This window comes from Monopterus albus, unplaced genomic scaffold (assembly GCF_001952655.1).
Source record: "Monopterus albus unplaced genomic scaffold, M_albus_1.0 scaffold72.1, whole genome shotgun sequence".
NCBI classification, from domain to species: domain Eukaryota; kingdom Metazoa; phylum Chordata; class Actinopteri; order Synbranchiformes; family Synbranchidae; genus Monopterus; species Monopterus albus.
In genome coordinates, this window is record NW_018127952.1 from 982,653 (window position 1) to 996,436 (window position 13,784).

At 39.8% G+C, this 13,784-nt stretch overlaps 2 protein-coding genes across 4 annotated transcripts in view; both read right to left on the reverse strand.

The window, feature by feature from the left end:
• Nucleotides 1-994: 994 nt before the first annotated feature.
• Nucleotides 995-5,900, reverse strand: LOC109963357 (retinaldehyde-binding protein 1-like). Of its 3 annotated transcripts, XM_020605822.1 has the most exons (9): nt 5,850-5,886; nt 5,507-5,632; nt 4,752-4,792; nt 4,122-4,250; nt 3,780-3,984; nt 2,436-2,614; nt 2,082-2,240; nt 1,879-1,989; nt 995-1,806 (listed from the first exon to the last, which is right to left on the reverse strand). In XM_020605822.1, the coding sequence occupies exons 3-9, from the start codon at nt 4,758-4,760 to the stop codon at nt 1,660-1,662; spliced, it is 939 nt and encodes a 312-aa protein (XP_020461478.1). In that variant the 5' UTR covers nt 4,761-4,792; nt 5,507-5,632; nt 5,850-5,886; the 3' UTR covers nt 995-1,659. The 3 variants fall into 3 exon arrangements, with proteins under 3 accessions (XP_020461478.1, XP_020461480.1, XP_020461479.1); XM_020605824.1 differs by lacking the exon at nt 5,507-5,632 and having other exon boundaries at nt 5,850-5,900; XM_020605823.1 differs by lacking the exon at nt 5,850-5,886 and having other exon boundaries at nt 5,507-5,637.
• A 2,159-nt stretch (nt 5,901-8,059) lies between these two features.
• Nucleotides 8,060-13,784, reverse strand: part of slc39a1 (solute carrier family 39 member 1) — a 6,016-nt gene continuing 291 nt past the window's right edge. The window contains exons 2-4 of the mRNA XM_020605671.1: nt 12,373-12,518; nt 11,618-11,926; nt 8,060-9,945 (exon numbers count right to left, since the gene is read on the reverse strand). Of these exons, the coding sequence (XP_020461327.1) occupies nt 9,592-9,945; nt 11,618-11,926; nt 12,373-12,518 (809 nt within the window). The 3' untranslated portion in view covers nt 8,060-9,591. The remainder of the gene's footprint in view (nt 9,946-11,617; nt 11,927-12,372; nt 12,519-13,784) is intronic.

A 13,784-nucleotide genomic window follows, 5' to 3' on the forward strand; every position in this document is an offset into this window, starting at 1 on the left:
AGGCACAGCCTGGGAGCTCACAACACGCCATCCTGTCAGTTATTGAAGAGAAATGAAAGGCTTGCAAGGCAGACCCACAGGGACAGCCACCATGTGAGGAGAAGAAAGGCCCTCACTTCACTGCACTAGTACATCATCACCAAGCAGCTCAGTTCAGATGCACACAGATTCACAGCAGCTTCTCTGAAGAGGAGGATGAAGATGACAGTGGTGAATGGAGACCAGCGACAGACATCTAAACACAGTGAGGATTAAAACTGGAGCACAATTTCACCGCACCACAAAAGTCTTGCTACTTGGATGATTTTTACTTTTTTGTTAAGTTTTATATGAAGATGTGGCTGGCCTACATTCAGCTATAGGATGGTGGAGATGTGTTTAAGGTTTAAATAACCATATATGAAACAAAACCAGTTGGCCCTTGGTTGTTAAAGGTACTGTATATAACATTTTTTAGTTTGATTGGAAATCATACTAAAGTGTTTTTATGGAATTATGCAAATACTCATGAAATACTTGGATGCTTCTTTAAATAAAAAGAGGGGTGGCTATGGCTCAGGAGGTAGAGCTGGTCATCTCCTAACTGGATGGTTGGTGGTTCGCTTCACAGCTTCTCCAGTCCACACGTCAAAGTGTCCCTGAGCAAGACATCGAATTCCCAGTGATGTTGCCTGTGTCTAAGTGCAGAGGTTCCCAATGATGTTGCCTGTGTCTAAGTGCAGAGGGGTGAATGGGCAAATAATGTGAAAGCACTTTGAGTGTGCCGCAGTGCTTAGAAAAACACTATACAAGCATAGGACCGTTTCCTGGTATTGAAAATTTTGGAATGATACCCAGCCCTGTTTATGAAACAATTAGCTGAAAATAAGCCTAATAATCCTGAATCCTTTATGAAACATCCATCTGGTCATATAAAGTAACTGGGTGATTGAACAGTATCGAATTCACATAAAACTACAGACACACAAAAACATCTTTTTTACTGAACATTTTCCAAACCAATACAAATTTCAAACTGGGTCTTTGTGGTACATCATGGATATCAATGCAAAAATGCAAACGGCAGTTGAGACAAACCATTTCTGTGGCACTGAATCAGGAGACAAAACAAAAATCACATAGAGGCAAAGCTATTATCAATTTTCCCTCTTCATAATTTTCTAAAGTCACCCTTTACACTCTGATACCTTCTGTGCTCTTTCATCTGACAGGATTGTAGGCACAAGACTACAGGTGCAGCTCAATAAATTAGAATATCGTGGAAAAGTCCATTTATTTCAGTAATGTGTAGTAATAATTTACTACACAATTTATTGAGCTGCACCTGTATTGTGTAATTCATTTTCAAGGGGAAGAACACCAAATCAAACTCATTCTGGTTATGAGCTACATCATCACATCACCAGCTCCCTCGTTCTCAATCAGCTTATACAGTAACAAAAAATGTAGTTTGTCAGAACTGTAAAATCCAAACCATCAGTTATCCTTTTCTGTCCCATTCCCATCACCATATACAATATTACTCACTGGCTGACCACCCCCTGCTCCTAACTAAAAATAGACTCTTAAAATAGACCACATCTTTGCTTGAATCTCCAAAGAATCATCAAGCGTGAAAGACACTGTAACTCTTGGGTTTGAAATGGGGTGGCTGTTCTTTCAAAGAGCAGTGTCTTCAGAGCCAAAAACCTTGGTGGCGATGGCATGGTAGTCAGCAACAGAGGCTTTCCCATCGAAATCTGCAGGCAGAACGTCTGCGTCAAATTCATTAAAGTAGATGTCCAGCTTGTCACCATGAACAAAGACCTGAAGAGAAATGCAACAGCGTTCAGTTGTCAGAAAAACCTCTGATTTTAGCAACTGTGTCCCTCTCCTTACCCTCTCCAGCAGCTTGGTCTTCATGAACGGTTTGACCATGTTATATGTGGTGGTGAAGTACCAAGGCTGGTGAATGACGTGGACCGCCTTGAAACGGGCAGGAAAGGAGTCCTGCACAAACACAAAATGGCAAATGACTTCACAAACAGATCAGAGGTCCCATATCAGGTAATTCCCAGCTTTCCTTTTGCATTTGTTCTGACCTGCAACATGTCCACCATCTTCTTGAGCTCAGTCGGCTTGATTCCTGAGGCATGCTGCATGGTGAAGCCCTTGAAATTCTCAATCAGGACAAAGCCGTTGATCTGGGTCTCTTCATTTTCGAGCAGCTTCTCCAGGATCACACAATAGGCTCTCAAGATCTGTGATGCACACAAATGCCCAATTAGAGAAATATTTTTAATAAATACTTTTGAAGTAGGCCTACCTTTAAGATTTCAAGCAGATTTACAGATGGGCAAATATTTTGTTCAACCCCTGTGAAATTTGCCTCAACTATTGCATATAGCTGCATGCCAAGCAGGTGTAGCTGTGCTCTGAGATTGTTTTACAGTTACCTCATCGAACGTGATCTCCTCCAGGTCCCAGTTTTCGATGTTGAAGAGCAGGACCACACGGCCGTACTTGTCTCTGCTGGGCAGAACCGCAGGGTATCCTGCCTCAATAGTACTGCGGACCGCCTCAGGGGTCAGGTTTTCAAACAGCTCAGGATACTCCTTCCTGAAGTGCACATAACCTGGAGCAGGGGTCTGCAGTTAGGTTCAGGCGTGGGCCATTTCTTCTCAACCACTGTTCTGTTGTGGAACAGCGTAGTTCTACAGCTGCACTGGCGATGCAGTTCTATATGCAACTGTTTTTCTTAGAGTATTTCTTTTTCTTCTTAATTCTTTTAAGAATAATACAGCCTGTTACTAATATTGATGTTTACAGTAAATATATGGAAAATTGATTTACAGAAACTCTTAAAGAGAAAACTTTGGCTTTCATTGGGGGACCCAGATATTTTCATAAGAGGGCTGGATTTGGCCCACAGGCCTTTTTTAGCTGAACTCCCCAAAACCTACACATACAGTACCTGTACATCACAACAGAAACTTCAGCTGCAGTGACACAACACAATGATGCTACTGTCTTGGTGCATCTCCTGTACAGTGCTGCTCTGAGCCTCTTCACACTGAGGCACCAATTAACCCAGAGTAAATGTGCGTGCATGGTGTGTGTACGCATGCATATATTTATTCACTAGCAATTACACAAATAAGTTCACATTTCTATCACACATGAACAAGTTCTTCAGCATTCATAACTGTCATGTGTTAGAGTATTACAGTATGTCTAAGCTTAGGGTTTAGGGGTGATGGCCATTTTACATTTAGATTAGTACTAGTAGTCCTACTATAACACTGTTGAAATGCTTTCATTGTAGCATTTTACTACACACTTTGATCATTAAATAGATAGAAAAATAAAGGATGAAAACTGTTTGTGTGTGTTCTAAGCACGCAAACAATAAGCAGGCATGTTCGGACTGTGAAACTCCCCTTCCCCATCCCTCACAATCAGCAGAGGCACTGTGAAGTTCCCAGCAGAACGCTCTGGGTTCACAAAGTAAACTCGCTGTCCCATTTGGACACAAAGGAGGGCTTTGTCAGAGGAAACTCACAGCCAGCTCAAAGCCCCTGGTTAATGAACACATGCCTTAGTGATAGGCAGGATTCATGCTAATGAGAAGCACAAAAGTAGTCTCACCCTCAGTTACTGAAGCCATAAAGCAGAGACTGAATTAAAAATGTGGATGCCAAAATAATATGGGAAACAAGACTTTTATCTCTCTACAACAGACCTGAAGTAGAAGTTGCTGACATATGAATGTATGGACTAATAGATTATCTGTTACTCACCTTTCATAAGCTCATGGGCTCTGACAACATTAAATTTGCGGGCCCTGAGGAAACGCAGCAGCAGAGAGTCAGGTTTGTCCCCAAAGTGCTCCAGTATCAGTTTGGCCAGGTCATCTCCCTCTACCGCCTTCTCCTTCATTGTGACCCGCAGGTCCTTCAGCGATGACACCCGCCTCTCTTTCGTCTCATTCAGCTCATCTTTTGCCTGGAGGAAAAAAACACATGAAAACTGACAAGGCCACACACATCTGACAAATGTTGGGGTCTGCAGGAACAAAAATAAGAATCCCAACTATTGGACTATAATGTTCTGATTTGAACTAATGTATTTATTTGCTTTGCCTTTTGCACAGTGTGGCCAGGCAGTTTGTGGCATGGCCCAAACACTGGTCCATGATCCTTCACTGTCAAATGCTCCAGTTTGGACCGCATGGCCTGCTCCTCCTCTGACATCATACGGAAAGATCCAGTCTGAAGAGTTTTAAAAAAGGAAAGCTCACAACAGTATAACAAGGTTATTATCTATCATCAAGTTTTCTTCTGTTTCTATGGGCATACTGTCATACACTAAAAAAAAAATCAGTTTAGCTGAAATCCTCCTTTATGTTTGCCTTCAAAGTCACAGATTATATACACTCTTCTGCTTGACTACATCAGTGGCAGCCCACACAGACACACCACACATGCACCTGAGAGCCTGCACCCATTGTGAGCTGACCCCAAACTTTGCACACCAATGAGCGGCAAGTTAATCTGCTTCACATGATTACAGAAGGAACTTCTGAACCACTTCTTAAAAACATCTTAAGAGTCCAGCATCTACTGGCACAATAACAGCATCATGTGCTGAAAGTCAAAGCTCCAAGAGCTGATGCTTTTAACCCAGCTCCAAGGTATTTAACCACTCAGCTGCAGCCAGACACTGTTGAACTGGTGTAAACAGAGAGTCTGTTGCAAAATAATTCGACTTACAGTGGCCATGGTTGCAGCGTCTCACAGCAGGTTCACTAAAGCTGCGAAGAAAGGAAGATTGGAACAAACAGAATATGAACACACCAAGCCAAAGACTGCTTTCTTTACTCATCAGTGGAGCAGACATCAGATGGACACAATACAGTAACACACCAGCAAATATCTAGTGGCCAGTATGTTTCGGTTTGTTTGATATCATTTTATCAGATAACAGTGTAAAACACTTAATACTGTTCTGAAGGTGCCTCTTTTAATCATCTGGATTCAACAACAACAAAAGATTTTTTTTTTTAAGTCCATTTCTCAAATTGTGATTATTCCCCCAATCCAATCATCAATACAGACATCCTTGCTCTTTTTGTTAAAAACAAAATTGTCTTTTTAAAGAAAATATGACAATTTAACATAACAGTATATACTTTGGTTTACGTGCAAATTGAGCCAGGAGACATCATTTCCATATTATTCTGGATTAGGGTACAGAGATGAGTTCAAATCATTTTTATTGTAAACAAACAGATTGTTTTTACATCCAGAAGGATTGAACATTCTGGAAACAATTTCAGTACAATGGTTTCTGTTTTACACAACCTGGGGGTAATTTATTTGCTTGCCCTCTCCAAACAGACCTACATTCACTTGACACAGTACACGGAAATACGCGGTTTTGTTGATCAAACAATCTCATTCCCATCATTCTTTAAAAAAGATTAGAACATTTAAGAAGCATATTTAGCCAAAAAAATGTTAATTACCATATAGTGGTGTGGGTATTAGTTGATTTCAGTTCTTTAACCAAGAATCATGACACAGATGACCTTTATCTCCAGTTCAGCAGAAACATATGTGTGATAATCCTTGTAACCAGTTACATATGAAAGCTCGAATACAGAACAACAAACAGTGCAATTAAAAAAACCATACAACACATGGGCATTGAATTTACAGTTTATGACATACTCAATCATTACATTAACTGAAGATTACCTGGCATTCAGCTACGAATGACAAGCTACACCAGTTCAGTTTTATTGGTGACTTTTATTACCTTTATTTCCTAATCTGCATTATTTGAAGTAAAGAGCAGAGCAGTCTTACCTCAAGCAGATGGGATGAGAGAACTAGACGGACTGGCTGAGGAGGAGACAGGAGGTGAGAGGAGGATGAGAATGTCACTCAGAGTAGGTTAGGATTGAAATGACACTGCGGATTACAGTGTGCGGCTCGTCTACATGATGGAAACTGTGAAATGAAGTGGAAGCTGGGATAGAGAAGGAGAGGTGTAGGGCATCAGTAATAAAAACAGCATGCAAATAATATAAAATACAAACATAGACAAAGTCATCACACATGGAAACATAAGTAAATATAATCACATCTCAAAGAGAAACTATCTGTTAAACATGACAACATGTATGATAGGGAAGACTTTGGTTCTTTCTCATTGTCTGTCACATCCCTCTGGTCTCCAGTGTGATGCCAGCTGTGGCTTTCAGACTGGTGGTTGGCCCAAATCAGACCTGAAAGGTGGGATTTGCCTGTGGAAATATCATATGAGAGGGAAGGAGCACTTTCAGTGTCACACATTCCTCTCTTTTGTTGAAATCCTCATCAGAGGGAACCACTTTGTTCGGGACACAGATTACGGATTTTTTAACCACGATGGCACTGACACATCAGATATCTTGCCTCTCCTATAGTACCGGGTATTAATTACTGTAATGTAGAATAAAATAGTGCTTTTATTGTACCAGAGGAAGCAACCATCTGGCACTAAAGTTTGATGCTAGATCTCTTTGCTCCACACACTGAGGCCTCTGTTATTGTTCCTCTGTCAGCGCCTCTCATTAGTGGATGAATAACCTCCTATCCCTGGGTAGAAACAGAGGGGTTAACATAGCCTCCATGTATCACATCAAACATGGCTATACAAGTGTTTTTGTCTCTGGCGTACAGTTCACTTCTTTGATGTGAAGGAATTCCTGCTAGTTATGTTACCCTGCAAGCCGATAAACAGGCTCGCTTAACGCAGCAATATATCACACTTTTCTATAAATATTCATGTGATCTCTGTTTTGAAGGTCTTAAAATCTATTGATAATGCTTAGGTTGATTATTTAAAATGTTCAGTTGACTTTACTTGTAATGGAACTTTAACCTGATGGAACACACAGAAATCCAGAGAAAGAGATCTACAAATCTAAACTGCTACGTATAATTTAATTGTTTTAATTATTACATCATGTGCTGTTTGTATTTTTTTTTTGTTTTTACTTCCTCTCGGACTGTTTTGAGCCTGAAGACACCAACAACTAAAAGACACTTTAAATAAGAAATAGCTAGGCAAACAGGCAAATGGCACATCTGACATTTTGACTTTTATTAGTGAAAAAAGCAGCCATAATTAGCTGAAACATTTACACGTGTCATTTTCCTGCTGTGACATGCAAACATTTCTTCTATAAAAAGGCAAATGAAGCAAGGTGGCCAGAGGGCTTTTAAGTAAAAAATAAAACGCTTCTGGTGTTATTTTACTAGTAATCTGAAACATGCATCACTGAATTATAGTCCTAAAAATACAATTCCAGTCCTCTAATCCTGACTAAACAGTGTCCTCGTTGGGGAAGGCTGTCAACCTCATTATCAACACTTCTGCCTGGTGGCACCACCGTTCTGCTGCCACATTATCCAGAACCCCCCAGAAACCTGCCAAATATGGAAACATTTAGCACCAGATAGTACTGTAATTGAATTTAAAATGTCACTGGATTAGAATGGTTTCATTAAAAGATGGCGTGAAACTAACCTCTGTAAAATATGACCCTGAGTGGCGCACTAGAACTAGCAATGGGCTCTCTGGCACCAGCACAAACGCATCATTATGTTTTAAGAAAGAATGATCAGACCACAGTTTATCCACAGTAATTACACACTGTCCTTGTAAACAACATACTGTATTTCCCTTCATAATTAATGTATCTGAACTGTGCTATTTCTTCATATTAAAAATACATTTAATGTATTAACTAATAGATCAAATAAATGTGCAGCTGACTTTTTAGGAAGCCATTAAGCAAAGTATTTCTCTAATGTTCCATAAGCCTATGAATATTACCTAATATATTTTAGATAGTACATTAGTTGAAACAATTAAGTGACAATTATCCTTGAAAGGGTCATTTGAGTGAAGTGGTGTTATATTTTAAGTATATCTACATAAAGTATAAAAATTTGACTCAGGGTCAAATTTGTTATTAACCCACCAAACAGTGATTACAAGCTCTGCAACTTACTCATACAACAAAAAGTAGGCAGAAACATCCTCTTATCTTTACTGTGATTACATTTACACAAATGACAACAGTCACCTCTGTCACGAGATGAATAATCACATAGGCTCAAAATAGTACAAGTAGGTTTTTGCACCTTACAAGCAAAGTAAGTTAACAAATTATTGACTTGGCGACAAATGGCAAACTGACAACACTGAAGTGAAAGCAGTAGCCTTCCTTTTTTGGGTAAATTCTTGCATCATCCTTGGTCAGATGTTTCATAAAAACTAACCAATAACTGCCACATCTGCACAAAATATGATACATGGCAAAATAACAAAAAACTGCCTTTCTGTTCAGGAAACAATCTGACCATTACATGACAGGCTAAAACAGAAACTGTGACTAAACAGATGGATTTGACACACTGAAAGCACAGATATATTATACCTAATGTAATACCGCTTTTGAAAAGTACAGTTTTTCTCTTACATTCTCAGTCACAGCCACTTTACATGTGGGCCGTGTAAAACGCAGTCTTGGCCCTCAGCATATGCTGTAGTTTAAGATCTGATTTCTTGGTGCAAACACAAAGCTTTTGTATTCGTCCATAGTCAAAACAGAGAACTAAAAGCATTTTGTCTGTATTTACAGTGGACAAACAGTCTGGTCTAGTGGCAGAACCCACCACACTAAACTATGCTTAAGGTCAAAATGATGTAAAAAATAGTGATCACCCAAACACAATTCGCCTTGCTCATTTGTGGTGACAGTCACTGCTTTGGAAAAAAAAGTGCAAAGTGCAAAGAGAAGACAAAGACATCAAACATATGTTCTCATCATTCCTTTGCCTTTTTAAGGCATCAAAGAGACAAAACTGCATCTAAAAGCACTGTGTTTACCAAAATGATCAGTTTACCAAGGTCAATCCTCTGTTTGAGCCTGTAGTAAAGAACATCAAATATGAATAAAGTGAAGGCATGAACAGTGCTTTTCAGAAACAACAGGTTGCCAGACTCAAACTGTCAAACCCATCTGAATTTGTTTCAAATAAACTTTAAACATTAAAGAACTGGAGGTACTGATAAACTGACATGATTCAATTAATTACAAAATATCATATACATACAACAGACTCCTTTCATTTGCAGTGATTTCTTTGAAAGTGTCAAAGGTCAAAGATGCTGGTTTTGTTTGCAGCTCTGGAGCACGTTTCAAAACAAGACCAGTAATAAATGAGTGGAATCAGTGATATGCCACTTCTTTCCTGTGTTTCTCTTGTAGTAAATAGTTCCTCTTTCCATAAAATCCTCTTATAAAAGAAGCGATTTATACACACACCTTGGCTAAACTCCTCTTTCGTGAAAAATTTTAAAAGTATACTGAAAGCAATAAAACACCCTTTTCTGCTGCCATGCTCTTTTTAGCATTAAAAACTTCAGAGCTAGATTTAACAATGCAGCAGTAAACCCAAGGAACACATTTAGTCTTTTTGTGCAAAAGTCACCCACAAACATGTGGAAGCTGCAGTGGTCGACACACAGCTCCAGATCACAACCTGACAGATCTCAGCCCAAAAGCGTCAGAGCTGCCATGATGCTGAAGCCCAGTAGGATGAAGAGCACTTTGAGAAGCTGCTTGCCAGGAGAGTTGAGCTCGTGTGGAAGGATCTCCAGGAAGGTGATGTAAACAAACGTCCCTGCGGCAAGCCCCTCCAGGATGACCTGGATCAATGCTCCAGCTGTGAGCTGAGCTTCTATCACACTGATGCCAATAGCAATGCCTATAGGTGTCATCAATGCAAATACTATGATGTAAGAAGCCACCCATGACGGTCGGACTGCGCTCTGGACCAGCTTCAGAGACAGGCTGAACACAATGATGCTCTTGTGAACAAGTATAGCGATGCAGATCTCTAATACCTGGAGGAAAGAAACAAAGAGGTTTTAAGGTCACTTCTACCTCTTATAATAACTTTTCTATAGGAAACGACAGTAAATGTTGATGACTTTTTGAGGTCAGGTTAAATTTTAGTGGGTAAACATGACAATATAAGACATTATAAATTATAAACCATCGGATATTTCTGCCAAACTGTCTAGTTATTTTATCCATTAACAGTTTAAGTTTTTCAATATAAAATATTCTTACATATACTGCAATAGAGGATTTATCAGTGTCACCAATATCCAGTGGGTATGAGTGACAGCTGGGTTTAGAATAGAGTGTGGATACCCGAACGCAGCCCAACAGGACCCATTGGTACCTGAGGGTTTGGGCTATGTTCAGACAGAAATTTAGAAATTAAGTTTAGATCCAGGTGGGGTTCGGATATGAAGGCCAAACTTTAGACATCTGGAGCACTGCTTCGTCTAATGATAAGGGGAAAACAGTGTACAAAGTCAGCTGCATCGAGTCCGGGTCAGGTGTGGATGCCACACTCTTGGGGGTGGGTCAGGTTCGGACCACACTCCCTATCCGTGATCTAGTTTAGAATAAATCAATAAATTGCAAAAGGAATCCATTGTAGTATTTGGCAAGCAACGTGAACTCCCAGACTGCTGTTGATTTCATTAAAACAATCAGAAAGCCGGTGTTTCACTGATCTCTTGTGGTCAGCAGCTCCATGTTTGTTACACCTGTAACTTCATCCCACAGCGATGTGTGTATGAACGAGATCCTGGGCACAGTGCACATCACTGGAGCAAAGCCAAATATTCAGCCACTGCAGCTCAGCAAAAACACGCTTTTAACAGGTGTTGAATTACCCTATATGCTGCCTCCTCATTCAAACGGTACAGTCAGGTCAGTTTAGTGTCCTAGATTTGGTCCACAGCAAGGTGCACTTGGGTCTTTTTATATCACAGTTTCTACAGTGTATGTCTTTTACCTCAGTGATGTCTGGTTTTATTATTTTATGTCAAATTTATTATTCATTCACAGGACTATATTTGACTGTTGTATTTCATAATCGGTGTATTCATTAACATTCTAAAGTTTATTTTTCTAAACAGTGAAGTAAATTTCTAGGTGAACACAAACAAAACACACAATTACATAAAAACTTTCTGAGGGAACATTGATGATAGTACACCGAGTCTGTTTGAACTGTCTTGTGACCAGAAGACACAGAGATGACTCACATGACAGTGATTCATTTCCTCTCAAAACACCCTGAAGCTATAAACTGAAACTCTGCTTCCTTATAGATATATTAGAGTGAGAGAGCTTCAGCGCACCTTGGCATTGACTCAACAAGTCTCTGAACTGGAGGGATGAACACCTTTCATCCAAAAGATATTCCCTCATATGGTGTTTTGATGATGGTGGTGGAGACGCTGTCTAACATGTCGCTCTAACATGTCGCTCTAACATGTCGCTCTAACATCCCCCACAGGTGTTCAACTGGGTTGAAATCTTTTGACTCTGAAAGCCATAGCATATGATTCACATCATTTTCATACTCATCAAATCATTCGGTGACCCCTTGTGCCCTGTGGATAGAGGCACTGCCATCCTGGAAGAGACCACTCATTTCATTTTTCCTTTAATGTGTCACCTGTCTATACATACATAGACTTTCTGTCCTCTTACCTTTGAATCAGTGTTCTGTAAGCCGATAGCAAGCCCCTCAAAAACCGAATGGAGTGAAAGAGACAGGAAGAGCATGAAGGACCGAAAAGGGGAGTGAGCCTGAAAGTCAACATGAACATGGTGGCCGCTGCTCTCCAAATCAGGGCTTGGTCCATGGCCATGGCTGTGCCTGTTTCTGTCATCCGGCATAAGGGGTGACCTCTCCTCCTCAGACCCTGCTGTCTCCCGGCAGTTCAAGACAATCTTCTCCATGATGAGGACCATGAAGAAGCCAACAGCGATAATGAACTCTGGAAAAGGGAAGCTGGTCTGTTTAAGACCAATATAGAAATGAAATAGTGTGCACGTGTGGACTGGTAACCTCAGAAATTAATAAAGAGAGACTACAGAATAGTATGTGTATAAATCCTATTATAGAAGACAGAATCCCTATTAGTATGAAATGTCACTGTTATTATTAAAGAATACAATTACTACAAAGTTCTGGAACAAGACGTAGTCTTATGGTGTATGCTGAACAATAAGAAAAAAAATCCCACGCACTGGCAAATACTTAGGCTAACTTCATTTAAGACATTTATGTAGATCTCTTCTCCTTTCAGAACAAAACAGCTCAACAATATTTGCTCTTAAAGAGAATATAACAAAAAGTACCTACAGCTGCCTTTCTCTTAGTCCTAGACAGGCTACATTACACTACACAATGATGTTTCCAGACCCTGGGTTTGTCCAGATCTGTCCATACTTGAACGTACCTCCACCTGCCGAGCATCCAACTCGCTGTTGATGTCCGACAGATAGTCTGGAATGATGTCCAGCAGACATGCTGCCAAGAAGACTCCACCAGCAAAACAACTGATTAGACTCAGAACTGTACGGTGGGTTTCTGCCAATGGAAAGATAAAACACCTCTTATATTTCAACATGAACTTATCCAGAAAAATGCAGAGTAAATAATGCATATTTTCCATTTTTATCCTCAGTTATGGGTTACTCTGACTTTGTGCAGTTCTCAGAAAAAAAATCTATCACTGTATTTGGATACTACAGGGTGGTCCATGGAAAAGTAGCCCGAGTACTCGAGAGCGTGGCACATACACAGGCTACTTTTCCATGGCCCACCCTGTATATGTAAAATAATGGGGCATTTTCCATTTTCCAACATGTTGGTTAGACAAAAACTACTATTACTTAATTAGCCTGAAACAGAAGGACTGAAGTACATATCAAACTTGGCCCCCCAAAATAAAATCACTATCCTCCCTTCCTTAGAAGAATTGTTGGGAGATCATGAGACACACCATGATAAGTCCAAATGATTCATTGACAGAGTAAGACACACACTAATGCAAATGAAACAAATGTTACTTTCACTTCCATTTAAGACAGAGTTCACTATTCTGACAGCCTGTGACCATGTGTTTAGTATGCTTTGCACTTCAGGCTTCATTGCTGTCAGGTGACTCCAAAGCAGGGTTGAGAGGAGGGTTTATAAACTGTAGTAATGAAGTTACACATTTGCCTTTTAGGTTGACCTTAATGACAGTAACAATGTAATAGCCTCTTTCCAAAATACAACATTAAAACATTTCTGGAAGAATTATTAGTTCTTGCTCATAATGGTGGCTTTTTGATAAATGATTGAATCCCGCCCTATTATTAATCTTTAACTGTGCTGTGTACACTCAGTAACTGTTATCTCGTCGTTTTTGGTAGCTCTAAGTCACAGCTGATAAAATCAATGGATGTTTGTTACCCTATCTACAGCCAAAACATGTGATTCAGTAACGTAGCCAGCTGGTGAAACCACTATAAGGGAGGATCTCAAGTGGGACAGTTACACCAAGATTCACTTAAATTTCTGGCAATTTAAGATTTACTCGCTCATCTGGACGTGGTAACACATCGTAGAATGTGATTGAAAACTGCAAATTACTCAGTGGCTTTCGTAGTTTAGTTCGGTTTACATTAACACAGTAACAAGCAACCCAATCAAAATATTTAATTTGTTCAGCATAACCCTCATTGTTTGTCTGAGATTGGAAACTCTAACAGTCTCTCTTCTTTTAAAGATAAATAAAATGGTGGTATACGTTATCTGAAAAAACCGAAATACTATCTTTAACAGCTGCTTATGTTATATTAGTGTTTACCAACCTGTCACATT

Coding starts and splice junctions, on each gene's coding strand:
- LOC109963357 (XM_020605824.1), bottom strand. Junction 2,615..3,779: donor AGCCCATGAGCTTATGAAAG/GTGAGTAACAGA, acceptor CCCCTGCTCCAG/GTTATGTGCACTTCAGGAAG. Junction 1,990..2,081: donor AGATGGTGGACATGTTGCAG/GTCAGAACAAAT, acceptor GTGTTTGTGCAG/GACTCCTTTCCTGCCCGTTT.